Consider the following 26,093-nt stretch of genomic DNA (forward strand, 5'->3'; position numbering starts at 1 on the left):
GTCCTGTCAGTTTTTCTGTAGTTGCACTTCAACTTCCTCATTGGCTCGTCAGTGCTGTTTCCTCTTTCGCGAACTGATATGATTCTTGTTCAGCAGACAACTTCTTATAGGTCTGCTCTTTTAATCTCCAGAAGAACACAAACAACACAAACCTTTGCTTTACAAAGTAATAGGTGTGCGCTCTGTCGCTGGGTTTGAATAGTCTTCGTTTTTCAAAGGCCGCATGAACATTGAGCCGTACGTGAAGCTTGTGCAAGACTGGTGAGTACAGAGACATCGCAGCAGAATTTAAGCCATTTACTGACACATGAAAGCTCTTTAAGTCTAACAACACGGTGATCTCTTACATGTCCCCAGCTTCAATGCGCCCCTACCTGTTTTCTGTGTGAGGGAGAAAGAAGCAGCAGACTGAAAACTTGGACAGTCATGGATGTCTAAGTGCAGTAGCTGTTTGTGTGTCTGTGTGTGTGTCGAGTGAGTGCGTGATGTCGGGAGACACCAGCACCCTTTCCTGGAGGAGCATGTCTCTGACCAGCCAGTCAGATTCCTCGGACCTGTCTCCAACAGCGGGTGTCCACAGGGATGTCCTCTCCCAGGTGAAGATCATCAAAGTGTGTTTCCTCAGCAACAGCCCCAACCTGGGCAAGAACTTCAAACTCATCCGCTGTGAGGAGGGATGGACTGTCAAGGTAGACCTTTTTTTACTCTTACTTCATACTCTACTCTAAAACTATAAAAGCTTTACTCTGCTGTGCTTATCAGATAGACTGAAATGCTTTAATAATGTTCTGCCGCCCTGCTTTCAGCTACTCTTCTCTAAGTTTTCCTGACTTTATTGGCATCACTGCACTCAGATGTATTCTTCATACCTTCTTCTAAGACAACAAGGAAGTCTGTTTTGGATTTCTAATAACAGGATGCACACACTGATAAACAAGCCTTGCGCTGGCATTTAGCCTTCGCTTGAGTTCTCTAAACCTACATCAGAACGGAATTTATTCACATGACACAGCACGCGTTGTAAAGTTGATATCAAGCTTATACTGGAAAGCTAAAATTCAATATGCTTCTCTGTAATTATTTCAATCCCAGAATCTGATCAGCACGGTGCTGTCCAGCGGCTGCGTTGGTCCAGAGATAAAATACACCCAATGCTACGGCCTCCTTCTCAAACACCTCAAATCCTCAGAGATACACTGGCTGCACCCTGATCTCACTGTGGCTGAGCTCACCCACCGCTACGAGCAACAGCACCTAGAAGCTGAGTGGAGGTTGGTAAACCTGTCACATCGCTGAATATTTTGTTTTGACTGGTTTTGACTGGGCGGTACACTCAAAAACACAAAAAAAGGATTCTTCGGCAAACATGAAGCGATATTTTTGAGTAAAATGCAGCTGAAATGTATAAAATCAAAACTTTATTTATTCATATGATTAATCATTAAAGAAATGTGCTTGGTATGTACAATCTTAAAATACAGTAAAGATATTTTTTTTTAGCCTTTTTTGGATAGGGACAGCTTAGAGAGACAGGAAAGTGGGGAGAGAGAGAGGGGAAGACAAGTGGCAAAAGTCCACAGGTCAGACTTGAAGGCAGGCCTCTCCAGCCATACAGCATTTGGTCGCCTGTGCACCCACTGAGCTAAGCATCCCACACTGAAAATATTCAAATAAAGTGTACTCTGTCTATCTAAATCTAACAAAAGTATCGATACTAAGCCAGGAATCTGATATCTCACAAATAACCAGCTGACATTATTGCTATTTGTGATATCTCAAAAATAATATAAAGTTTATGACCGTGAACTGTGATCTTTATTTATTCAGATATGACTTGAGGATCAGATACATCCCATCAGACTTTATGAAAAAATTCCAAGATGACAGAACCACCATGCTCTACTTTTACCAGCAGGTCAGTAAAATTGTCAGTGTTTTTGCACCTTCGTCTTAGCGGTTTAATTTAGGTTTACACGTTTACCCTCAGGTACGAAGTGATTATATGCAGCAGTATGCCTCAAAAGTAAGCGATGGAATGGCTCTACAGCTTGGCTGTCTGGAAATCAGGTAACATCTCATGGACAAAAGAAAAACTGGGCAATAATTGTGCATACTTTCATGGAAAACTGATGAATGGTACTGTTACTACTTACAGGAGGTTCTGCAAAGACATGAATCCAAACGGATTGGAGAAAAAGTCGAACTTTGAATTTCTGGAGTAAGTTTAGCATGCATAACCTTCCTACTTCTCATGCTACTGCCTGTTTACCTTTTACCTCAGGCCTTTCATGCCTTTGTGGTACATGCGTGTGTACCACTTTATTGTTTTTGTTAGTTGTTTTTTTTTAAATAGGCCTGCGCCACCTATTTAATCAGCATTTCTCAGAAATAGAAGGGCTTTCTATTTCTGAGAAATGATATGTGGATATGTGGTGAAAGGTGAATGAAAAGGAAGAGTAAAAATGACCAGATACAGTCTCCGGTTAACACAAAAAGCTACATAAAGTGCATATTTCTAAAAGTGAAAGTTTCACATTACATATTGTTCTAAACTAGAGAGATGCGGGGTTGCATCAAGTTTTTGTTTCATTATAGCTGTCTGACTTCCCTTTATTCCTCCATTAGGAAGGAGATAGGACTCGACCTCTTCTTCCCCAAAGAGCTCATTGACAGCATGAAGGTATGGAGCCAGAACATTTCGATACAATTTCTGCCTAAAGTTACAGGATGAAATAAAATGTGCCTGATTGTCTCCATCTGCATCTGTGTATCAGCCCAAGCAGCTGCGTCGCATGATCCAGCAGACATTTCAGGGCTACTCGGCTCTGAATCAGGACCAGTGCATGGCGAAGTTCTTCACCACTCTGTCTCAGTGCTGGTGCTTCACACAGGAAAGCTTCGCCTGCCAACTAGTGGTGTGTATTTGATGTGTGCACTGGTTGTCACGTATACTGGCACTGAATAAAACAAGTGGTGACTGAATTCTAACAGTAAAAACTTGTTTTGTTTGAAGATAAAACGCAGTGCAGTGCTTTATATATTTATGTTTTTCATTTCTTTGTGTTCACAAAAATGGGATCTCTTCTCTTCTCAGAGAGGTTTCAAAATTATTAATGTGTGTGCTTTGTGTCTCTGTAGCAAGGCTGGAGCTTAACAATAGACTTAGTTATTGACCCTGATGGGATTAGTCAGCACACTGAGAACTCAACGGTGAGTTTGAACTTTCTCTTACTTCTATTAATTTTTGTTTGATCTCTTAAAACAAATCTGTCATGGTGTGTGTGTGTGTGTGTGTGTGTGTGTGTGTGTGTGTGTGTGTGTGTGTGTGTGTGTGTGTGTGTGTGTGTGTGTGTGTGTGTGTGTGTGTCTATTTATATATAAATATATTGTCTAAATCTTTTAAATCTTTTCAGCCCATCTGTTTGGCCAAGTTCTCTCAGGTCCGCAGCATCTCCTGTACTGCAGAGAGTGATGGGCGAGCTCTGCTCAAAGCGCACATTGAGGGAGCCAAACAGGTAGCACTGAACTTCCTGATTTGTTTAACTGCTGTGTTTTGTTTCATTTCTACCTTTTTCATCAGTTCCCTGGAGGCGTCAAATCGTCAAAGACTTCCAGGGAAGTAATGAAAAAGAACTGATGAAATTTTGAAGTACAGTAGGTATCATTGTCCCCATCACCGGGGGAGAGTGATAGGGTTTATGATCTGGATTTTTTTTTTTTTAAATCACACTGCTTTTACAAACAGTAGTTGTGTTGTAGAAGTCGCATTAACTATATCTTAATGCACCCAGTGTTTTTTAGTTCTTAGTGCAGATTAAATATCATGTATCTTCCACCCTCCAGCCGCTGTCAGTGAACACCTCCTCCCTGGCAGTAGCAGAAAACCTGGCTGACCTGATTGATGGCTACTGCCGACTGGAAGGCGCTGAACGTTCACTTATTGTCAGCCCCAACAAAGGTAAAAGCAATGTCCATCCATGCAAAAAGTAAGGGTCTTGAGATTAAAAAATGTCTTTTACAAGTGTGTCCTGGCCAGAAAAACAGCTGTATAATGGAGTTGCATAAGCTGGTATCACATGCATACTGGAGACTTTACGAGATATTCATTCTGCAGCTCATTCCAGGGGGAAGGAATGCCTTTCCACCCATCTTCTTAACCACTTATCTAGCTAAGAGTTGTGGGAGGGCTCAAGTACGTCCAAGCTATCATAGATTGACAGGTCGGGTATAGTTTGGACAGAGTGCCAGTCTATTGCACTCTTTTTTTCTTTTTTTTTTTACATGATAACATGTGACATTTCCATGTAACCCACTCATCCTGCTTAATCCTGGCACTTACTTTTGGCCTCTTGGCTCTCACTTTCCATGAATTTGATATTACATTTGACATTAAAAAATAAAATTAAGCCATGTTTTTCCCACTTATTGCAGTAAGGTTTAGTATAACAGAGCATGAGACTGTGGAAAGAACCTTTAATTGCCTATTCCTGCCACCTATGCCTTAACCAGATATCTGACTCTTACAGGGAGAGATACGCGAATGAAACTTCCTGACATCCCAAAATGGTGAGCGTGATGAGTCAATTTGGAAAGTTGTGGGTTTTTTTTAAATGTTATTAAAGGTGACACATTGTTTTCCCTCGGTGGGGATAATTTAGTAGAAGCATAACGTATGTGGGTGTAGTTTATTTTAAGATCTTCCTCCTCTGTGTTCATTTTTTCATATGTCTACCGCTCACAGCTGATATGTCACAGATGTTTGCTGAAACGTTTGCTTGTATACAAAATGTTACAGAAAGAAAGAAACATTTTTCTCTCTTCTTCTTCCAGTGCTGGTTCCAGTGCTCACAGTAAAGGTTTCAGTAAGTACTAATCCAGCCTCTAGAATTTTACTTTTAACTTTAAAAGCAATGTATGTATGTATACTAATAATGTGTTTTTCTTTTATTCGTTTAACTTTAGATTCTGATATTTATGCTGAAATCCCTGAAGACGGAGCTGACATTAGTGGTGAGTAGCATTTTACTTTAAATCAAAATTGATCCTGAAGCTCACGCAGATTGTATCGCTACCAATGAGCCAAAACCATCTGTCAGTTAAGGTGTTTGTGTTATTGCGATGGCCAGTTGTGGGGATTTTGTTATATAATCCCCTGCTGCTCTCTTCCTTATTGAGAAAGAATGAAAATGTTAAAACACTGTTGCAAAACAGCAAACTAAGAAAAGCTGGAGTATTCAAAGTGAGTAAGTGGAAAGTTAAAAATGTACATGTAAAAACTTCCCCGGGTTTAACCAAAATTATACAGTACTGTGCAAAAGTCTTGAGCCGCCCTCATTTCTGTATATTTCCCTTCCAAAAAGACTGAATCTAGTTTTGTTTTTTTTTTAGGTTTTTTTAACGTAACCTTGAGCTTCCTGAAAGTCTTTTAATGTTTTTCCTTGGACATTGACTGCTCTATACCAGTTCTATAACTTGGTTTGGGGTTTTTGTTTGCTTCTTTGTTGTTAAGGTACTTCAAACTTATGAATCATTCAAACATAAAAAGGCACCTAACTCAAGGGATGAGCCAGTGTTCTGTTTTCACATAATAACTTGGCAAAGAACCAATTTCTTTAGTTGAATCTATTAAAAATTTTTTAGATAACACAGTTTGGCAGACAGGCACCGGGAGGGGCTCAGAGTAGAGCAGCTGCTGCTCCACATCGAAAGGAGCCAGCTGAGGTGGTTCGGGCATCTGACAAGGATGCCCCCTGGGCACCTCCTGGGTGAGGTGTTCCAGGTATGTCCCACCGGGAGGAGGCCCCGGGGCAGACCCAGGACACGCTGGAGAGATGATATCTCTCGGCTGGCCTGGGAACGCCTTGGTATTCCCCCGGATAAGCTGGAGGAGGTGGCTGGGGAGAGGGAGGTCTGGGCCTCTTTGCTTAGGCTGCTGCCCCCGCGACCCGGCCTCGGATAAAGCGGATGAAGATGGATAGATGGATGGATGGATGGATGGATGGATGGATGGATGGATGGATGGATGGATGGATGGATGGCAGACATACAAATAATATTTATGAACCAGTGAGGTGATCCCCAAAGAGCTGTAAGATGAAAGCTTGGGATTTCTCAACATTGTGTGCAGCGTGTCCTTAAAAAATCTGAAGAAACTGGACAAATGGAGGATAAAAAGAATAAATGGCAGGTGTGGGAGATGCATCTGGCTATTGATGGGTTGATCGATGTGTTCGCTGGAGCCTCATCAGAAATGGTCTTGGTTCATTGGCCAGCTGGTGTCAACAAGTACCATCAAATTTTGATCCACTATGAAATACTATCTGAAAAGCAACTGGTCGACAACTGCTTCATTTTTCAGCATGTCAGTGATCTCAAACACACTGCCAATGGTAAAGCTGCCTTTAGACTATGATGAAGAATAAAGGTGGTCATACCAAATATTGAATTGGAATTGTACAAACTCTGTTTTTGACTTACAGTATTTTTATATAGGTGCGCAGATGTTTCAATAAATAGCTGCACCTATTTTCCTGGTGGTATATTTTTGGCAAGACTTTTACATAGTACTGTATATTTATTTTGGTTTACACCTACGCAGGGAGTTTATTAGATGACAGCTGCAGTGAGGAGTTTACACCTTCTGGGTACTTGTAGTGGCGTGTATGCGGTACCTTTGGTGCAGGCTCTCTGTGGCTGGTGTCAAATACTTTCGAGTTGTAACATGGTCTGTTTCACCTCTTATCCATGTCCAGTTCCACCTCCATACTTTGGATGTCACTATTAAACACAGATATCAGGGCTTTATATATTTATAGAAGTACATTGACTGATAAATAATTTAGGGCATTTAGATCTTATTTACTTGTTTTCTTGGTGCACTACTAAAAACAAAGGTAGCTTTTCCTTTTTTTTTCTTTTATACTTGTTTGCTATGTTCCTTTAAATATCCAGGAGATGTGGGTAAGTAACAAAAAGTGCCTGGGTTGGAGAAAATTTTGCAATTAAATTAAGGTTATTATTATTAATATTTACATCAAATTATATGCATGAGCTGTTATCACAGCTCACATTGTAGTTTCACTTTATATGACTCAGAAAATGAACATACTGCTGCAAAGTGTGACACAGAGGATGTAAACGTGTCCCAGTAACATGTAAAGGAAGGAAGTACAAATATTGGCAAACCACACATCCTGTTGTGTGTAGGCTTTTCTTTTTGTTTTTTTGTTTTGTTGTCTTGTCTTGTTTGAACAGCTTTACATTTACAGCATATCACCTACCTTTTAAAAGAGGGAAACGTGGAGTTTTCTCAACCTGTGCCTTTGTTTCTGTGTGCAGAAAGGCACAAGATCTCCAAGGAGGATTTCGTTGTGGGACGGATCCTGGGCGAGGGATTCTTTGGAGAGGTTCACGATGGAGTTTATAAAAGCCCAGTGAGTCCATCTGTTGTGTTGACTAACTAGCCTCATGCTAAGGCTCAGACATGCTTGATAAGAACATCCCACAAATATCCATCAAACCCAAAGCTGAAAATATGAAAAAGGTTTGCAAATGTAAACCACTGTGCGTGTGTGTTTGTCTGCAGACAGGGGAGAGGATCCGAGTGGCCATCAAAACATGTAAGGACTGTTCGGCTGATGTAAAGGAAAAGTTTCTCAGTGAAGCCGGTGAGTGCATTGCAGCTGCAGTGATTGTTTCCTTTTCTTTTGCACTACACATGTCAGCCAGCATGTGCAGGGGTTTGTGACGCAACTGCAGCACGTAGGAATTTATACAAAAAAAGCACTTTAGGGCCAAGTTGGGTCTTATATGGGTGGGTTCTTATACACTTGAAAATGAAAGTGTTGGCTAATTTTTGCTTAAAGAAGTAATGAGTAAAGTGTGAGAAGCCAAGAGTGAAATGTGCTAGTTTAGATCATTTGAAGGTTTTTGCACCAGTAACGAGGCTGATGTAGTGAACTTCCTGTTGTCTGCTTGTGGTTTCATGTAATAACTCCGACGGCTAAATGTGGGAGTCTGGAAGCCGCAGGTTTTATCATCCATTGCAAAAACATCAAAGCTTGAGACGTAACAAACTTTGATGTTTTCTGTTCTGAGATAGACAAAACATTCCTGAGGTCCGGACCTTTGCTGATGGTTAAACTGTTTAAATCAAGCGTTACATTTTGAAATTTCATGGTCACAGGACGAAATAGCCGACATTTTTGTTACGCTTTTCCCCCAGAAATGCCCTGCTTCTTCTTCCATGATCATCAGCAACACTCTTCTTATTTTCTTTGTTTAATCCAGCATTCACATTTGCATTTCTATGTAGCACTCGTTTTGGTCTCAACCTTGTCCTGTTGCACTCATCACGCTTCACTAGCTGCAAATTCACCAGCTAGCCGCACGTTTCTTTGCTGGGCATGCAGTGGGTGTTAAAACAAAATGAGCAACAGAAACTCCTCTGGAATCAGGTTTTTAGAGTTAATCAAACATGCACTTTTGGGTGAAAACTGTATGACAGTAAAATATATAATAACATTCAATTAAAGAGCTGTGGGGTCTTTTAGGGGATGCCACATGATGGCTCTCCTCTGTAAAGTAAAGTTGAACATGTTTTATTTTTAAGCCTATCAAACATGAGCAATTGCCCGTGCTCATCTGATAGGAGGGGCTTAGAAAAGAGAGGGGAGAACTATCGATTTTGCTTCTGAAGAAAATAATTATAATCTTCCTCATAAAGTATGAACAAGACTTGCACGAAAAGCAGAAGTCAAATGTATTTTTAGATAAAGAGCTTAGGTTAGGCACAGTGGTGTGATGGTTAGCACCATTGCCTCATAGTGGGGAGGTCCTGGGTTTGAATCCACCACCTGCCTGGGGCCTTTCTGTGAGGAGATCGCATGCTCCCGGTGTTCTCTCTGAAGCCATGCAGTCAGTAGGTTTAGGTTAATCTGTGTAGTTGTCTGTCTGCCTAGGCTGGAGTAATGCTAAAAAAATTGTAAGCAGGACTTTGGGGCTAGTATGGCTTTTGTTATCTATAAACAAAAAGCCATAATATAACCAAGAACCATTGCTGCATGTAATCTCTGTCTGTCTCTACATTAATAAAGTCTGAATTCTCTCTGTTAAAGACTTGATGAAAAATCTGGATCACCCCCACATCGTGCGTCTGATTGGAGTCATTGAGGCCGATCCTGTCTGGATTGTCATGGAGCTCTATGAACACGGAGAGGTATGTTTTTGTGTTTTTATTCTAATGGTAAACCTAAAGTATCACAACCTAAACCGTGACTTGCAACTGTGCCTTGTTTCGCTCACAGTTGGGGAACTACCTCATAGAGAACCAGTACAGCCTGAGCACAGCGACGCTTGTCCTCTACTGTCTACAGATATGCAAAGCTTTGGCTTACCTAGAAGGTCTCAACATGGTGCACAGGTAGCACATTTTCCACAAGTAGTGTGCTTTCATTACCTGCAGTGTATTTTAAGAAAGAAGCTCAGCAGGACTGAATAAAAACATTTTTATTTTGCAGAAACTTTAAAGCCTCTCTGCATGTTGTGCAGATATTAAGTGAAAATGGTTTGCATGCTGATTTCTTTTGGTGTGATGTTTCTTTATTCTTCGCGTCATCTTGTGGTTTCTATTTTCTCTGTCTGTCTGTCTGCGGGCCATAGAGACATAGCGGTGAGAAACATCTTGGTGGCGTCTCCAGAATGCGTCAAACTTGGTGACTTCGGCCTCTCTCGCTACGTAGACGACCAAGAGTATTATAAAGGTGCACACATCGACAAGTTTCGAATGTTTGTAGAAGTCAAAATAAATGTCATGTTTTTGCTTTGCCCGTTTAACTGCACCCATTAACTTATTGAATCTCAATTTCTCCTCTGTGTGCAGCTTCAGTGAGTCGTTTACCAATCAAATGGATGGCGCCAGAATCCATCAACTTTAGACGTTTCACCACAGCCAGTGATGTCTGGATGTTCGGTGAGAAAAAACAACAACAAAAAAATTCATTCTCTCAGTTACACATGTAGGTCTGAACACAATACAGGCTTTTATTAAACCAGGAACAGAAACAAGTAGTGCTTAAAGTTAGTTTCACCGCGGTACAGCTTGAGGTTTTCACTCAGTTGATTTGTAATTCCTCAGGCTGTAGACTGATGTGAACCATGTTATTTAGTCCTTCCATCTCTCATAGCACACAGTTTTTGGGCTGATGTTAATGCTTGAGGAGTCCACTTCAATTTTTTTTTTTTAAATTTAGAGCCAAATCACAACAACAGCCGTTTCACAGGAGCTGTTGTTTTGGCATCTTGAGGCATGTGAGGCTCTGCAGCTAGTGAGTCAGCCAAACGTTGGGAGTTTTTAAAGATAACCCACCTCAGCACTCAGCGACCCATCTGTGCAACATAATGTGGTCTGCCGCTTCATGCCTGAGTTACTGTGGTTCCCAAATGCTTTCTCTTTGCAGTAATACCTCTTACAGCTGGTCATGAAATATCGAGGGGGGAAGAAATTTCATGAACTGAGTTCATAAAGATGCAGATTGATTTCTGTAAAAGCAGACTGTGCCTGATTTTACACACCTATGTTGGGCTACAGCTATCGATTTTAGTGATCAAGTGTTCTACCGATTATTCCATTAATTAATTGAGTAATACCCAACAAATACTTATGTCTTATTAACTACTAAAACCAAGTATTCAAAAGAGAAAGAGGCAGGTCTTTAAAAACAGCTCATAGGTTTCCAACCTAAAATAAGTCATAAATTAAATGGGTTTAAGTCCTCTGAGAAGGCTTTCTTATGCTAGGCTTACACTGTGCGATTTTTGGCCCATTTTGAGCCGATTTTTCAGTCGTGCGACCGTTTTGGTGATCGGCCCGATTTTGGCCTTCATCGTACGTCGTGCATCATGTAGTATACGTGGGGTAACGAGAAGCGATTAACACCTCACGACCAGCTCTCAATCATCAATCGCTTGGTCGGGAGGAGGGTGTCACCGCAGCTGCTCACACTGCGCACGCGCAAACACATAAACGTCGGTGAGCACGGCAGTGCAGCGTGTGATCTGGACACAAGCGATGGAGGCACTTGTAGAACTTTGGAAAGCTCAGCCGAACCTTTTCGATGTGGCCTCACAAAATCATCACAACCACAACAACCGTGACAATAGTTGGATTTACACTGCTGCTCAATCACAGCTGCTTGATCAATGTTTTTCGTTAGCAATTTAGCAAAGTTGATGGTGGTGTGTGTGTGTGTGTCTGTGTGAGTGAAAGACAGAGAGGGTGAGTGAGCGACAGATTTTCTGTTATAACCTTCATTTTTATGGACGCACAGTGTGAGCACTCAGGTCGCATCAGAGCATCGGGCCGTATAGTGTGAGACCCTGCAGACCCAGTTTGAGCAGGAGCGGAATCGCGCGACTGAAAAAATCGCACAGTGTATGCCCAGCTTAAGTATGTGTGTCTGTGTGCGTGTGTGTGCATATGAGCAAGTGTGAAAATGTGATTGAGTATGTTTGTCTGTAAGCCTTTGAAAGAGCATGTGGCAGCTACAATGAAGAAAAGTGAGCATATCAACTTCCTCAGAAGTGAGCACTTTGATGCAACGCTTCCTGCTGCCGAAAACAGGCGTGCTGGTGTTTGCAGCTGTCAGTAATTATTGTTAATAATATTTAAGTGACCCACCTAAAAAACCCAAGTCAGAGGCTCAGACTTTCCTGGAACATGTACACATTTTTGAAAAATATTTTTTTAAAATATTAAAATATTATCAATACAATACAATACTACGGAGCCCCGCAGGGGACATGGGAGAAAAAAAATTAAGACGGACTTTTGCGAGATCTCGCAAAACTATCTCGGGATCTCGCAAAACAAACTCGGGATCTCGCAAAACTTTTGCGAGATCTCGCAAAACTTTTAGCCGCATTCTTCGGACGCTGGCTCGAAGCTGACCGGGAGGTCGAGGCACGATGTGCCGGGAAAGCGGTGTTCCTCCCGGCTGTAGTAGATCTCGACCTCCCGTTAGCTTCGAGCTAACGGGAAGAATGTTTTATATTAATCATTTGTAAATCAGTGAAACAAGTGAACCAGCCATCATCATTTTACATTGTGGGCTACAAAAAGCCCATAAGTGGGCCATACCAGACCACTGAAACTACGTTATGAATCGTAAAATCACCAAAAAAAGAAAATGCTCCTTGTTAAAAAAAACTGTAATTCCTGTAGTAAATGGTGTCAAAATAGGAATGTGTTTTTCATCGTTTATCTACCAATTAATTAAATAGATGTAGATTGAGGTGCTTTATATGGGACATAAAGACCGTACAATAATACAAATCAATCAGTAAGAAGAAAAGCTGTAAAACTTAAAGGTAAAAATCTATGCACTTCTTCACATTTTCCAAAGCTGTCCAATGTCCCACATTCTGGCCCCGGACCGTATGTTTGCTGTAAACTAATGTTACTAAAGCCTAGAATTGAATATAATTTAGTATGCATGCTGCATATTATGGGGCGCCATTTTTAAAGTGAAACATGCTGAAATTAACGTCAACATTTTTTCACATTTAGCTCAAAACCTTACAAAAACATGTTTTTTCAAGTAATTTTTTACAACATTTAGTAAAATGTTTGTAACTTTTCATCAAATGTTAAATATTAAATCTAAATATTATATTTAAATCTAAATGTTAAATGTTAAATGTTAAATCTAAATGTTAAATGTTAAATGTTAAATCTAAATGTTAAATGTTAAATCTAAATATTATATTTAAATCTAAATGTTAAATGTTAAATCTAAATGTTAAATGTTAAATGTTAAATCTAAATGTTAAATGTTAAATCTAAATATTATATTTAAATCTAAATGTTAAATGTTAAATCTAAATGTTAAATGTTAAATTTAACATTTAGAATTAACATTTAGATTTAGATTTAAATATAATATTTCGACTTAACATTTAGATTTAACATTTAAAATTGTGTTTTAACTATGAAAAGTTACAAATATTTTACTAAATGTTGTAAAAAAGGACTCGTTTTGAGCTAAATGTGGAAAAATGTTGCCGTTAATTTCAGCATGTTTCACTTTACAAACGGCGCCCCATAGCATGTTACTAGTAACAAGCGCTGCAGTTTTGGACATTTCCTGAGCTTGCCAGTAACAGCTACAGCTCCGGTAACAGTGTGCGTATACAGACTCCTCTTTATTCTATTACAGCGTCATCTTCACTGCTGCTGTTGTTTCTCATGAGTCTTTTTGTTGAGATAAGTAGGGGCTGCTTGAGCTTAATGGTGTAAGACATTTTATTCACACGCGTGCTCCTAAATACATTTGTACTGGTTTTAGTCACAAATTTAGGTGAAAGGCTCACAACTGTGCAGTGGTCAGTGGCAGCTGAGTGCTGCATAGTCGTGGTTTAACAAAGCATCACAGTAAAGAATTTACATTAGGGATTTTTTTAGTAATCAAGTCTCTCAGTGAATAATTGCAGCCCCACACCTATGGGACTGAAGACATGCTCAGTACTTTTGTTCATGTGATGCAGAGATGTCAAACATACGCGGGCACCAGATTTGGTTGGGCAAAGACTCCAATCTGGGCCAATGGACAGCTTGAAAAATGTGACAGAATGCATAAATTTTCACATGCATTTTCATAAATTTTACAGCTTTTCTGATTAATAAAGACCCCTCCCTGCCACTGAAATTTATACTGCACCAAAGTAATTAAGTAGCAGATAAATGATGACAATAACGCTCCTGTTTTTAAAATATCTACTATAGAAATTAAATTGTTTTTCCCATTTTTTACAGTCAGGTCACAGGAAAAAGCATGATATAAAATTATTAATTTTGTTTCAAATCACCTTGTTTGATTTGAAACAAAATTAAAAGTGTCTAAACATCATGAGTGTGTCTCTCTAAAATCTGATGTTCAAGCTTAAATCAAGTTTCATGTCTGAAATAATAGTTTAGTTGGGAATCATCTTAGAGACAAATCTGCTGATGTATTTATAAACCGCATTTGCGTGATGAAAGTGTAAGTGCCAGTCTCAGTGTGAATAGATAAACATAGATTATTTTTAATATAGCTAATCGTGTGTGTGTGTGTGTGTGTGTGTGTGTGTGTGTGTGTGTGTGTGTGTGTGTGTGTGTGTGTGTGTGTTCAACCAGCTGTTTGTGTGTGGGAGATCTTCTCAATGGCCCAGCAGCCGTTCTTCTGGTTGGAGAACGGGCAGGTGATCACCCAGCTGGAAGCGGGCGTTCGACTCCACAAACCGCAGCTCTGCCCGCCCATCATCTACTCGCTGCTTACCCGCTGCTGGGCCTATGAGCCCAGTGGCCGTCCCAGCTTTGGCCAGCTTGCCTGCTCCCTCAGGTGCACACTCACCTAACTGAACACATGACCCCCAGTACATGCAGAAGAACTGATCCCACTATTCAAAGTTATATAAACTGATGATGCCTGTGTTTAATAGTGACGTCCACAGAATGGAGGTGGAGCTGGAGAAAGATGAGAGGCGAAACAAACCACGGTCCAACTCGATAGCATTTGATCCCAACCACACGGAGCCTCCACCAAAGGTACCAAAGGTGGCTCAAGACTTGCACAGCACTGCACACACATATATTTTTGTTGCGTTACAACGCATCTTGAAAGTGAAATACACCAGAGTTTCTGCTTATTAAATGTGTCAAACTTTTCACTTTGGTCTCATAAATGAAGCTGCATCTGCAGATGCTACATGCTAGTTCCTTCATATTCAGGTTCCTAGAAAGCTGGAGATAGTGTGGAAGTAAATGGGGAAAATCCAGTCTTTCATTAACTCACACAGATCACTTTCTTTTTCACAAGCAATTTTCAACCATTTATCTTTTCTATACGCTTATTGTGATTTTTAAAATGTCTTTTTTCATGTGTATGCAGTTTAAAGTTATGTGCAGAATGAATTATGTAAATGTTTTAACCTACATATTGTCCTCTTTCTTTCTCTTAGCCTTCCAGATCAGCAGGCAGCACCCTTCCCCAAGGCTCACACATACAGGTATCTAAACACACTTACACACACAGATATACAATAGTGTACACATACATGTATATTAGTGTCTAAATTCAGAATCAGCTGCGCGCGTCCCCTTACCCAGGAAACACATATTCAGTGAATGTTAATACAGTTTTGAAATTTTACCTTCACAAAACCGCTTCTTATCAGCAATTGCATTATTGATCTTTTCATATTGCTTAGAGTCACGTTCGTCGGTGGAAGCGCTTCTGCTAAAGGGGTTAAAATTGGATGACTGGAGGATATAGTGGAGGAAACAGAACACGTGACAAAATCATTGAAGGGGAAAAACTGTTTTACATAAGCAACTGAGAAAAAGTTACAAAAAACACATGAGGTTTTAAATAGCTATCTGCGCTGTATAATAAAATTAGTAACATGTCAAGGACGTGTGTGTGTCTGTGTGTGTGTTTGTGCATGTGTAGGTACCTCCAAAGGATAGCATCCCAGCATGGGAGAAAGAGAGAGTGGAAGAAACTTTGGAAAGACAAAGAAGAGAAATGATGATGGACAAAAAGTGGCTGGAGCAGGAAGAGAAACATCTGGTGAGAGATCACACACACAAACACACACATAATGCAGCCAGGTTTGAACCACAGGAGTTTAGCAGTGTAACAAAATGAAGTGATACATGTCTGATATTATTTCATGGGACTATAATTGATTACACATAAAGCACTAAAGCTTCTTTTTAAATGTGTTTTCCTGTAGGGTCCTGTTGTGGGACGAGATACACAGATCGAGGTACTTTCTTCTTCTTTTCCTCTTGTGCAAATCATGCTTTGATCAGCGCGAGGCAGAAACCCAGTTGAAAATACAGCTGCTCGGCCATGCAAACCCATGCCGTGAAGCTCCTGATGCACAGTTTTTGTGCTGATGTTAATACCAGAGGAGATTTGGAGCTCTGCAGTGTTTGAGTCATTACAGTACTAGCTATAGCTATGCAACCACCTCAGCAGTGAGTAAACCCACTGTGCAACTTTAAGTGATTTCCCACTTCCTGGCGGAGTTACCATGATTCCTAAATGCTTCAGATTTTCTGGAATACTGTTAAGTTGATAAAGAGTATCTGTGTCACTGTTTCTCTGTTATTTGCAGCTTCCTCACAACAGCTCAAAAAACGGTGAGTCCACTTTAAATTTTTAGGTGTCTTCAGCGTACATACACTTTTCTTAACTGCAGTGTAACGTACAAAATTAATTAATTAATTAACTAATTAGTACCTTTCAAATTTACTCCAACATTTATAATCCTTTTTTTTTTTTAAATTGTTAAGCATCAGCTGTTCATGGAGTGTGCAAAATCCTGTGCTGTTGGCATTACTAGTCTGATACATGGCTTTGATTTATTAGATTCTCTTCTGTGTTTCAGGTCCTCCACAGAAACCTCCAATGCCAGCTGCACAGGTAAAAGTGCACAATAAAGTTTTCATCGAAAATAGTTAAGAAAGGGTTGAAAAGGTTTAAATGTGGACATTTTAAAGCTTAAATGAAGCTACGTGTCAGTAAGAGCTTTCTTGTACTGCTGCAGCCTCGTCCCACAGCTGAGCTGGACCGATCAGGTGATCAGGTTTACACCAGCGTCATGGCGATGGTGAAACAGGTGGTCCAGCTGAAGAATGATGTCAACACACTGCCGGCTTCTGAGTATCCCAATGCTGTCAAGGTAGGTCTATGTTAGTATCTATGATACACTGAGGATCACCTTTTTTCAGAGCACACAGTACTGACAGCAGAGGGCGCCATTGGTTTAGCTCAAGCAGACATAAAGCTTTCTATCAGGTGTAGGAGAGTTTATACAACTAAACATAAGTTCCAGCATTTAAAACATGGGACATTTGTAGTGTTATTAAAATTAACAACAGGTGCACTAGAGGGGCAACAATGAGACAACCAATGTTCCCTCTAAGCTGCGCGCGTGCGCAATTGCGCACTGCTGGCATGGTCTCTGCGCACAGAAAATCTGTGTTGCGCACAAAAAAATCTAACCTGAATTGAAATTAAAACTAAAACTTTAACATTCCTGTTTTTCAGTGTTAGTCAGTAAGTGACTGGCTGCTCCCGTATGGGAATAGAACGATGCCACCTTATCCCATAGTCCAGCCAATGATGCGATTCACATTCGTATACACGCAGTAAATCAACGTCGTTGACAGGCTATGACAGTGTCCTTATGCGCCGACACCGGTGTTTTAGCTAGCAAAGCGGGCTGATGTGGAGTGAAGCCACGTTAATGACAACGTGTACAACCATTGGAGATGTGAGCAGGACAGACGGAACAATTGACGGAAAAAGTGTGGACTTTATACCAGTTTTTAAATTGTGTTGATCGGCCACGTAAAACCAGAGTTATGATAAAAATATATGCAATGTTTGGTTTTCTTCCTGAATACTGTCGTTGTTTATATTTACTGCGGGAAGTAGTGATGTGTCGGTCGGCTCTTAGAGCCGGATCTTTGATGTGAACGACGCGAGCCGTGGGGTTTTTTTTCTTTCTCTCACCCTCTCTCTCGCATAAAAACTGCAAAACACGTAAAAACTCAAAACACGTACAAAATACAACAGAAGTGCTCCAGGATGCTAGGGGCAGTGTTGAACTTTTGTTACCTAGAGGCTACACAAGCCAGCAAGTACCAACGACCAGATTTGGTGTGTGGTAGTAACAGGTAAATGAACATTTTTTAAAATTATTTAAATATATATGAGTGCTTGTGTATAAATACACAAACAATACACATATGCTTTCAATTGTGTAATTTAAGTGATCTAAGTAGCTCTGTTTTGGAAGTTCAGTTAATGCTAGTGTGTTTTGGAGTTTGTACGTGCTTTGTCTCTAGGGGCCACCGAATATATTTATATATATACATATATAAATAAATTCCTTTTGTGCATAATTTTATATTATTGTTAATAATAAATTAATTAAAGCAACAAAACAACCTGAAGAGCCTGTTCGGAGCCGAAAGAGCCGGTTCTCTAAAAAGAGCCGGAAATCCCATCACTAGCGGGAAGAAACAGTAAAAACTGCGAGAGTGCGTCACTCTCCGCCTATCAGCAAAAACAACACCAACCCCCCCCCCCCCCCCCCCTTCCTATTGGTGGAAAAATGTACCATGTCGACCAATCAAAAAACTATATATGGTAACAGATGTTTAGGAACGGGGAAGTTTTAGGAGTGACGGCGGTGTTTTGAGATGTGAGAGATTTGCGACATTTAGCGCAAATCTTGTGTAGTTAGTGTGTAGTGTAGTGAGTAGTTTTGTTGTGTGTGTCAGAACAATGAGGCGACTGCTGAATATTACAGGTGTTACAGGAGTGATACATCTCCTGCTGTCAGGCCTGCAGGTACCAGGCTGTTGTTCTCCTTTATCTCATAGTGGACAGAAATTATTTTTTGGAGTGGCACAAATAATTTTTGTGACATCAGATTTGATGCAGAACAGCTGATTGTTCTGTAAATAGTTTGAAATGTATATTAAAAAAAACACCTTGGGCTGGGCGATATGACCCAAAATTCATATCTCGATATTTTTTAGCTGGATGGCGATATAAGATATATATCTCGATATATCTTTTTTTAAAGCCATAAAGTAAGAACAAAAAGAGAGTTCTTAGTCAAAGCTGTGTCCCAGATGTGACACAGGCACTTTTATTAACATAGAGCAGATGTACATAAAATTTACTCAAAAATAAATTATGAGCATTTATTAAATAATAATGCTCCATAAATAAAAGAAAACAATGTTGTTTTTGTGCATAACAAAAAGCTCACAAATGTGCAGTCAAAATGTAAAGTAAAAGACGAGCACTATAACAAAGACAGATTTCACAGCTGCTCTGTTCCCAACTTGTACTGCGTGACTGACAGCCTGGAGTTTGTAATCCGCTTCGCAACCACGTCTCTTAACAGGTGCCATTTATGGTCCTTATACACAGTAAGGTAATATTACGTTGAAGCACAGTACGTATCACTCCGCGAGGCTCAGCCGTAATGCTCCGACAATCCATCAAGCGGTGCAGCTCCGTAGCTTACCAAAGTCGTACTAAAACATTTTTTGACAGATTGCTGAGCGCTGTGTTCCACATAAAATCGGTTCGCGGCCATCAAGCACAACCAGAATTCATACATAAGGCGCGCTGTCAACTTTTGAGAAAATGAAAGGATTTTAGTCCGTGCAGCACCTCTGGGCTGCATGGCGTTAGCGTGGTTAGCTCGTTAGCGTGGTTAGCTAGCTAACACGTTGACGCCGTCCAGCCCCACGCACGGGGCGATGCGCAGTAACTCGTTAACGGAGATTTGCCGTGTCCATCTTGTCGCTTCCTGCAGGTGAAGCGATGGGGGAGGAGGGGGAGTTGTGTTCAGTGAAGGAGAGGCGAGGCCGAGTAACGTTGCGTAAAGACGAAAGTGGACGAAAGAAAGGCAAACTTGCGGCTCTGCAAGTATAATTATAACGTAACATAGACTATATCGATATAAAGGATATGGTCACATCTTATATCTCGTATAAAAATATATCGATATTTTTAAAAAACTCGATATATCGCCCAGCTCTACCTTGGCTTCATTTTTAGGTAAACAGCTGCAAAAAACGTAGTTTTTTGCATAATCCAGTAACTTTTTTGAAGAAGTAACTATATAATTAATTGCCCAACGTTGGTCATTATATACTGTATTTTGCAGACAGAGAGTTACAGGACTCTCTCCCAGACCACAGACTCAGACTCATAATACAAGTCAGAGCTTTACAGAAAATAAAAACAAAGTTTAACTTATTTTAATTTTTAAGTCTTTTTAATTTTCATTGTAAGTGGGCTAAAGCAGTTAATTTAAAGTGGTCTAACATAAATGTAAATGCTGTAATTTGATTATTTTAATAAACCATGTAACTTGGATGGATTCGATGCTGGTGTGACCACAGTGCAAACGTCTGCTGCTGTCCAAGGGACCGCTCAGGGCGTTTGTGTGTTCGCTCAGACACGTGAAAAATTAGAGGGAACATTGGAGACAACTCCCAAACTCATCATGTCCATCATTAGTGCTGTAACTGTACGATACACGGACCTTTTTTCAGGAATAGTTTGAGCCACTGACAGTAGAGGGCGCTGTTGTTTTAGCTCATGCACACATAAAGCTCACTATCACGTAATGGAGAGTTTACACAACTAAACATGAGTTCCAGCTTTTAAAACAAGGAAGACTGTTTGTATTTGAGTAATTGATCATTTTATCCTTCCTCGTCCTTACTTCCACATCTCTCACTCCATTCATCTTCGCTTTTCTCCATCATCCACCTGCAGGCAGTGGGTATCTCTCTCCGGACCCTGATTCAAAGTGTTGATGAGATCCTGCCCTCTCTGCACTCCTCTGTCACCTCAGAGGTAGGTTTCAAATATTGTCTGCCTTATGTTTTGTGACAGTGTATGCATATCAGCCAGCAGACCAGATGCAGAGGGATTTTCTTTGAAGATTCACATAAACAGAAGTTATGTTGTGAAACAACGTTAAATACTCAGTGCAAAAAGGCTTTTTGGCTTCTATGTGTGTCAATATAGAGATTATTACCATTTGACACTTTATGCCATATATAAGCATACTAGATCATCTTTTCAGTCTTTATACTTTTTTTTACCTCCTGTTGTCTGTATGATCTGATCTTCCTTCTGGTCCATCCTAGATTGAGGGCACGAAGAAACTGCTGAACAAGGATTTGGCAGAGCTGATCAATAAGATGCGACTGGCCCAGCAGAACTCCATAACATCACTAAAGGAGGAGTGCCAGAAGCAGATGTTAGCTGCTGCTCACACTCTTGCTCTTGACTCCAAAAACCTCCTGGATGCTGTGGACCAGGCTCGAGTCAGGGCCAACCTTGCCAAGCCTAAACATGACTCAGAAGATGAAGAAGATTCTGGGGAAGACACATAGGTTCCCTGCTGATCAAACGAACTTGAAATTTGGCTTTAGTTATGAAAGGATCAGTTCTTTTCTTGAGGACATGTGGAGGCTATGTCCTTATGGTGCAGCTCTGTCCCGAGGGGACAGGGGTGTATCAGCTAATGAAAGATGTCATACTGTATTTGTATATGCGCTTAAACAACTGAACTGAAACGCTGAATGTATTAATAATATTTGTAGTGTTTATTCTATATTTTTACTATTAAAAATTATGACCTTTCTGTGTTGCAGTGGTCATTTTATGATATAAATTAATGATACATGATACACCTGTGGTATTAATGTAAAAATTCTGTTGCTTTGTTCTCAAGTTATTGCATTCACACCTGTGACCTTGATCTTTAGGTCCAGATCACTTCAGTTTGAAGTCATTCAAAAAATTTTATTTTATTTAAATTTTGGTATCAATTTGAAAAACCTACATCGCCTCGTTCTGGAGTTATCCCAGTCACAAACTTGCTTGTCCACGCTGGCTACCCGCCCAGCAGTTTGACAACAATACATCTGAAAGGTAAAAAACTACACTGAAATGATGTACTAAAGTTTGTTCATGTGCTCATGTGGTTACCGCAGCAAGCCATCAGCACACCCTTGAATATTGTACTTTTAACATCAGTCCTGTTAAATGGCTGTGGGGTAAACTCTCTAGCAGGTAATTTGCATAGCTGTTATTGTGCAATGACAACCTCGGGCAGCCTTGGGTGGGCTGTACAGACTTGAACTGCATTTATTCACAGTCGTTCACAGTAAAGAAAAAAGAAGACTATATTGTTGCTTCTAAGGAAAGTGGCCAACTAGAAATACTGTTTTTGACAAAACAGTTTAAAACTTTTTATTTTTCCTGTTTGTAATGTGAATAAATTGTTAAAATGTTAATATGTGTTGTTTCTCCAGACTTTAATCGTGAAATCCAACAAATGACACGAAACAGGTGTCGATAGCAGAACAAGCTGTTTGGCATTGACAGGGAAGATTTTATGAGTGGGCTTTAGGGACGTTGTTACTGAAACGCTCTCACACACTCTACTGAATATTTCACACACATTACTAAAACACTTTCACACACACACACACACACACACACACTAATGAAAACTGAGAAGATTTCAGTTGAACAGGAAGTTGAGAAAAACAAACAGTACATTTCAATACCGCGAAAACCACGCTGATGTCTACTCAACAGCTTGTTAGCAGCATAAGAGAACAATTTTTTGGCCTTGGTAGTGACCATCCGAACACTGTTGTAGGATAGCAACAAGTCTAGACCTCCTGGCCATGCTAAGTTGCACCATGCTAGCTGCACCTACAATCTGAAAAGAGGACTGTGTGACGGTACCTCAACTACAATGAAATTTTATCTGATACCCTGAATTTTTCACATGCATTCTTTGAGATAAGAGGCAATGAAGAGGATGTCGTAAAAATGTTTCACTTGTGCCCTGCAATGTATTGAGTCTTTCAAAACAAAAATCCAGACAATTTTAGACAAGAGGGAGTGCTAGATGATTATACACAAACTCTATTGGGATTTCTTGTTTCTGGTGTCTGATGTCCAGATGCCAAAGTGTGACTATTCAGCACATCCACACTTATACTTACAGCAGGTTGATGCTCCATGGCTGTCACATTTTAAAGAGTTCTGATGGTCTCTTTTAAGACTAATATATTTCACTTTCAGGCTGTTGAGCAGACATTAATGTAATGTTATCTGTATTTTGAAATGTGTTCTCACTGGTCACTGTCCTGTTCACCCAAAACACCTTCCTATTCAGTTTAAACGGCTTCCTTTTCACCTGAAACAGCTTGGTTTTCAGTAGTGAGAACCTTTCAGAGTTTTTATTAGGTGTAACCCACATATTCAACTCTACTCAACCCCAAAATACATTTCCTAGACAAACTTGGTACCACTATAGGGGAAATTGGGGCTTTTCAGTGGTATAAGATTTAATGCCAAGAAGCATCATTACAACTTAGAGATAATAGACAAATTTCCTTACTTTTTTGTAGGCTGACACGCACTCATCCAAATCTTTTAATAAGTAGTGCTGAAATTTTGTACTTGTCAAGTTTTATTAACTTGACAAGTCCAAGGCCTATTAACTTTTCTTAACTTGCCTTAGTTATCCTGACTCTTGCTAGCATAAAAAATGATTTATTACACAAAATTCACTGGACTGAACAATTATCAGAGTCCCAGATATGTAGATTTCCACAAGTTTGACCAATTTGCCAAGGTCTGGAGGAAGTCCCAAACCATCACCCTCAGGAAATTCGTTAGGTCTGCCCAGGGACCACTAAGGCTCAAACCTGCCATGAATTGGAAATTGCTGGAACACTAGCAGCACTGTCCACAGTGTTTTGCAACATTATTGACTGAGAGGGTGCCAATAAAGAAAGAAGCTCCTGCTCCAAATCAACACCTTTGAGCTCAGCTGCAATTTCCAGTTTACCAGATGGACAAGCCAAATACCTTCTGGAGAAAAGCTTTATGGTCAGACCAGTCAAAGATTGAGCTGTTTTGACACATTTACAAGAGGTATGTTTTGGGGTAGTAAAGGTGAGGCTTTCAAACATAAGAACACTGTCCCAGGTGTCAAGCATGGTGGTGGTAGCATCATGCTTTGTGGGAGTTTTGCTCCCAGTGGTACTGTTACATTTGTAAGTGGACAGAATAATGAAGAAGGAGAACTACTACCAAATTCTTGAAGGCAGAATTATGCCAGGAACTTGTAGATGGCTACCAAAAGATTTTGGTTAGATGCTTTTGGAAGCTTTTGCTTAGGGACAATCAAATATTAGTGGTGGGGTTTTCTGTATATATTTGATTTATTTATATAAAGACATGGCTGTACAATCATTACACACTGGAAAAAGAACAGTTCAAAGAAATCATTAAAAGCTTAAAATTACACTGGTGGCCATGATGAGTGTATATAAACCTCTGACCAGAATTAACAATGTCTTTACACGGACTTTTGAAAAAGAAGGTTTTCACAGGAATCTGATTTGTGAAAAACTAAGCTTATCCCACAGTAACTCAGAGGCTAAGAAGCAGCCAAGTGTTGCCATAATTATCTTGTTGGTGGAAAGGCTGCCAGGAAAAGAAAATGTCAGGTTTGTAAAGTTTCATCTGAACAAGTTACAACTCTCTGGAACAATATCCTTTAAACAGAAGAGACCAAAGTGGAGATGTCTGACCATAATCCATCCATCCATCCAGCTTCATCCGCTTTATCCGAGGCCGGGTCGCGGGGGCAGCAGCCTAAGCAGAGAGGCCCAGACCTCCCTCTCCCGAGCCACCTCCTCCAGCTTATCCGGGGGAACACCAAGGCGTTCCCAGGCCAGCCGAGAGATGTAATCTCTCCAGCGTGTCCTGGGTCTGCCCCGGGGCCTCCTCCTGGTGGGACATGCCCGGAACACCACACCCAGGACACCCACGAAGGACACGGTCGAATGCCTTCTCCAAGTCCACAAAACACATGTAGACTGGTTGGGCAAACTCCCATGCACCCTCAAGTATCCTTGAGAGGATAAAGAGCTGGTCCAGTGTTCCGCAACCAGGACGAAAACTGCATTGTTCCTCCTGTATCCGAGGTTTGACTAGCGGACGAAGTCTCCTTTCCAGCACCCTGGCATAGACCTTTCCAGGGAGGCTGAGGAGTGTGATCCCCCTGTAGTTGGAACACACCCTCCGGTCTGCCTTCTTAAAGATGGGGACCACCACCCAGGTCTGCCAGTCCACGGGTACTGCCCCTGATCTCCACGCAACATTGTAGAGGCATGCCAACCAGGACAGCCCTACAACGTCCAGAGCCATCAGGAACTCGGGGCGGACCTCATCAACACCAGGGGCTCTGCCACCAAGGAGTTGTTTAACTGCCTCAGTGACCTCGCCCCTGGAAATTGGCGGGTCATTGCCCTCATCCCCAGACTCTGCTTCCTCCTCGGAAGATGTGTCAGTAGGATTAAGGAGGTCCTCGAAGTATTCCTTCTACCGCCCGACAATTTTCTCAGTCGACGTCAGCAGCGCTCCGCCAGCACTGTACACAGTGCAGTTAGAGCACCGCTTTCCCCTCCTGAGACGCCTGACGGTTTGCCAGAATCTCTTCGAGGCAGTCTAAAAGTCTTTTTCCATGGCCTCTCCGAACTCCTCCCACACCCGAGTTTTTGCTTCAGCCACTGCCCGAGCCACATTCCGCTTGGCCTGTCGATACCTGTCGGCTGCCTCCGGAGTCCCACAGGCTAACCAAGCCCGATAGGACTCCTTCTTCAGCCTGGTGGCTCCCTTCACCTCTGGTGTCCACCATTTGGTTCGGGGATTACTACCACGGCAGGCACCAACCACCTTGCGGCCGAAGCTCAATGCAGCAGCTTCGGCAATGGAGACGCTGAACATGGTCCATTCGGACTCAATGTCCCCAGTCTCCCTCGGAATGCTGTTGAAGCTCTGCCGGAGGTGTGCGTTGAAGATCTCGCGGACTGGGGCCTCTGCTAGACGTTCCCAGCACACCCTCACTACGCATTTAGGTGCACTGGGTCTGTCCAGCGTCCTCCCCCACCATCTGATCCAACTCACCACCAGGTGGTGATCAGTTGACAGCTCAGCCCCTCTCTTTACCCGAGTGTCCAGAACATATGGTCGCAGGTCTGGTGGTACGATTACAAAATCGATCATCGACCTGCGGCCTAGAGCGTCCTGGTGCCACGTGCACTTATGGACACTCTTATGTTCGAACAAGGTGTTCATTATGGCCAAACTGTGATTTGCACAGAAGTCCAATAACAAAACACCGCTCAGGTTCAGATCAGGGAGGCTGTTCCTCCTAATCACGCCCCTCCAGGTCTCGCTGTCGTTACCCACGTGAGCATTGAAGTCTCCCAGCAGGACAACAGAGCACCTTCCAGCATTCCAACATTCCATGTCCCTATTGCCAGTCTTGGCAGCCAGGGATCAGTCCGCAAGGGCCTCCGCTCCTGGCCGCCACCCGGCACACAATGCACCCGACCCCTATGGCGCCTCCTGCGGGTGGTGGGCCTGCGGGACGATGGGCCCATGTCTCCTCTTCGGGCTGTGCCCGGT

The 26,093-nt window shown here is 41.4% G+C and overlaps 1 protein-coding gene across 1 annotated transcript; it reads left to right on the forward strand.

Annotated features, from left to right (window-relative positions):
• The first annotated feature begins 67 nt into the window (after nt 1–67).
• Nucleotides 68–21,234, forward strand: LOC147302487 (protein-tyrosine kinase 2-beta-like). Its single transcript, XM_086283262.1, has 30 exons — nt 68–261; nt 358–689; nt 1,093–1,271; nt 1,828–1,915; nt 1,988–2,067; nt 2,156–2,218; nt 2,626–2,680; nt 2,775–2,915; nt 3,139–3,210; nt 3,414–3,515; nt 3,844–3,958; nt 4,527–4,566; nt 4,831–4,862; nt 4,963–5,010; nt 7,339–7,433; nt 7,586–7,667; nt 9,117–9,217; nt 9,306–9,421; nt 9,661–9,761; nt 9,881–9,970; nt 14,171–14,375; nt 14,476–14,581; nt 14,995–15,042; nt 15,486–15,605; nt 15,772–15,804; nt 16,159–16,183; nt 16,432–16,466; nt 16,591–16,725; nt 20,358–20,438; nt 20,735–21,234. The coding sequence occupies exons 2-30, from the start codon at nt 486–488 to the stop codon at nt 20,981–20,983; spliced, it is 2,841 nt and encodes a 946-aa protein (XP_086139388.1). The 5' UTR covers nt 68–261; nt 358–485; the 3' UTR covers nt 20,984–21,234.
• The last annotated feature ends 4,859 nt before the right edge of the window (nt 21,235–26,093 follow it).

Source organism: Aulonocara sp. 'chitande type north' Nkhata Bay, linkage group LG23, assembly GCF_057382095.1.
Source record: "Aulonocara sp. 'chitande type north' Nkhata Bay isolate Kocher_YH1m ecotype deep benthic linkage group LG23, A_spYH_male_GT1.1, whole genome shotgun sequence".
NCBI classification, from domain to species: Eukaryota; Metazoa; Chordata; class Actinopteri; order Cichliformes; family Cichlidae; genus Aulonocara; species Aulonocara sp. 'chitande type north' Nkhata Bay.

Bases quoted from the DNA above. Each gene is read 5' to 3' on its own strand.
- LOC147302487 (XM_086283262.1), top strand. From the start codon at position 486: ATGTCGGGAGACACCAGCACCCTTTCCTGGAGGAGCATGTCTCTGACC. The intron at 4,863-4,962 runs GTAAGTACTAAT...GTTTAACTTTAG, and splicing joins TGCTCACAGTAAAGGTTTCA to ATTCTGATATTTATGCTGAA. The intron at 9,218-9,305 runs GTATGTTTTTGT...TTTCGCTCACAG, and splicing joins AGCTCTATGAACACGGAGAG to TTGGGGAACTACCTCATAGA.